Below are 2,023 nucleotides of genomic sequence, written 5' to 3'. Positions count from 1 at the left end.
GCCTTTTATGGATCTCTATGTGTAGTGAAGGGTATGTGATGATGTAACTATTTTAATTCCAAAGGCCAAGGTTCAAGGGAACTTAATCCGGATGCATCGTATCCTGATCCATTAAATAACTGGCCTTTAAAAATGAAAATGTGCCTGCCTCTATTGGAATACAACATGCCCCCTGTATTTTAACATACTAGTGTGTATACTTGTGCTCCCTGTATTTTAAGGAAGTACATTTATGTATTTACAATGCATTATTCATTCACAAAGAAAACTGGTGTCCTTACAGGTAATAAGGCATTAAGATCCAAAAGATGTTTTTTTATTCCTCTTTGTAATCAAGTGGGTGTGTAAACTTATTCAAGCCACTGTGCGTGTATTACCAAGCTCTGGTATAATCGTAACGACAATAATTAAGTTTCCCCGGGTCTGTCTGTCTGTCTGTGTTGAAGAAAAGTGGACGAACTAAAAATATGCATTATATGTTGTTATTGTGCGTCACAAACCAAGTCCTAGAGAGATTTGACTTCAGAAAATGATTGTTTTTAGAAACAGAGAGAGGCGTGTAGATGGTTCTTCACCTCTCCGGCTCCCTGGCTGAGCACAGCGTTGATGAAGGACATGATGGCGGTCTTCAGACTGACTTCATCTCTGTAGCGGCCTGTGGACCTGTCCAAGTCCGTCAGCAGGGTCTGCACACAAACCATAGACCAGAACAGGAAGTTACACCTTTAGAAAACATGTTCAATTCAATTAAAATGTATTTATAGTAGCAAATCATAACAAGAGTTGTCTCAAGGAACTTTACAGATAGAGAAGGTCTAGACCACACTATAATTTACAAGGACTCAACAATTCTAGTAATTGCCCCAAGAACAAGTATTTAGTGGCGAAGAAAAACTCTGGTAACACTTTACTTGAAGTTTTCTACATAAGTGTGACACTGTCCTGACACAGGAACCCTAACCCTGACAAAAACTAACTTGTCATGACAAAACCGGATGACACTTACTAAAAAAGTGTCATGTCATAACCTTTTATGACTTCTTTATAATGTTTTATGGCACAGTCATGACAGTGTCATGTCACTGTTATGTAGAAAACTTCAAGTAAAATGTAACCAAGAAACATCGAAGCATTTGTCCATATTGTATGGATTTGGACAAATGTCTTGGCTGCTGGTTGTGGATTCAAATGAAAGGATTTCAATCACTTTCTGTCCTCCAGAGGACGATTTGTGTTGATGATGGATGTGATTATTGTTGATTATTTTAATAATTGACCGCCTAAAAGTGATGATGTATCCAGTAATTTTAACAATTGAGAACATTTTGTCCATGGGAAGCCTGGAGAATTCTCCACCCACGGTGCTCCGTGTCAAGAACCTGTTTCATCCACGCTTCCACGTCCCTGGCTAAAGATTAAATGAAGCACACACAAACAGATGAAAAGCAGACCTGAAAGCGCGTTCTCTCCGAGGCATGTTTCTGGTAGTGCATCATGGCTTCCAGTACTTTCTTGTGGCCTCCCGGCACCAAACACACTGCGCCAAGGATCTCTAACACCGCAACCTAGGAAGAGAAAGAAGAACTAGGAATTACAAATGAGAAGTAGAAAGAATGCAATGATTAATAACTGGAACATGGTCATTTTGAAGGGCCAAGTACAACATTGACCTTAAAGTGCTCATATTAAGCTCATTTTCAGGTTCATAATTATTTTTACAGGTTACATCAAAATAGGTTGACATGGTTTTATTTTCAGAAAACACCATATTGTTATTGTTATACTGCACTTTGCTGGAGCTTCTCTTTTCACCCTGTGTGTTGAGCTCTCTGTTTTAGCTACAGAGTGAGACATCTCACGTCTGTTTCATCTTTGAAGGGGAGTGGCACATGCTCAGTACCTACGTAAGGACTACTAGCCAGTCAGAAGCAGAGTATGAGGGCGTGCCCTGACAGTACCTAGGTAAGGATTACTAGCCAGTCAGAAGCAGAGTATGAGGGCCCTGACAGTACCTAGGTAAGGA

At 40.0% G+C, this 2,023-nt stretch overlaps 1 protein-coding gene across 1 annotated transcript in view; it reads right to left on the bottom strand.

The window, feature by feature from the left end:
- Positions 1–1,627, bottom strand: part of LOC117935470 (disheveled-associated activator of morphogenesis 1-like) — an 18,294-nt gene extending 16,667 nt beyond the window's left edge. Inside the window, exons 1-2 of the mRNA XM_034857670.1 lie at positions 1,452–1,627; positions 576–686 (exon numbers count right to left, since the gene is read on the bottom strand). Of these exons, the coding sequence (XP_034713561.1) occupies positions 576–686; positions 1,452–1,496 (156 nt within the window). The 5' untranslated portion in view covers positions 1,497–1,627. The remainder of the gene's footprint in view (positions 1–575; positions 687–1,451) is intronic.
- Positions 1,628–2,023: the final 396 nt, after the last annotated feature.

Source organism: Etheostoma cragini, chromosome 20 (assembly GCF_013103735.1).
Source record: "Etheostoma cragini isolate CJK2018 chromosome 20, CSU_Ecrag_1.0, whole genome shotgun sequence".
Classification (NCBI taxonomy): domain Eukaryota; kingdom Metazoa; phylum Chordata; class Actinopteri; order Perciformes; family Percidae; genus Etheostoma; species Etheostoma cragini.
Note: the sequence above shows the minus strand (reverse complement) of the source record. Positions and strands in the feature narration are given on the sequence as shown.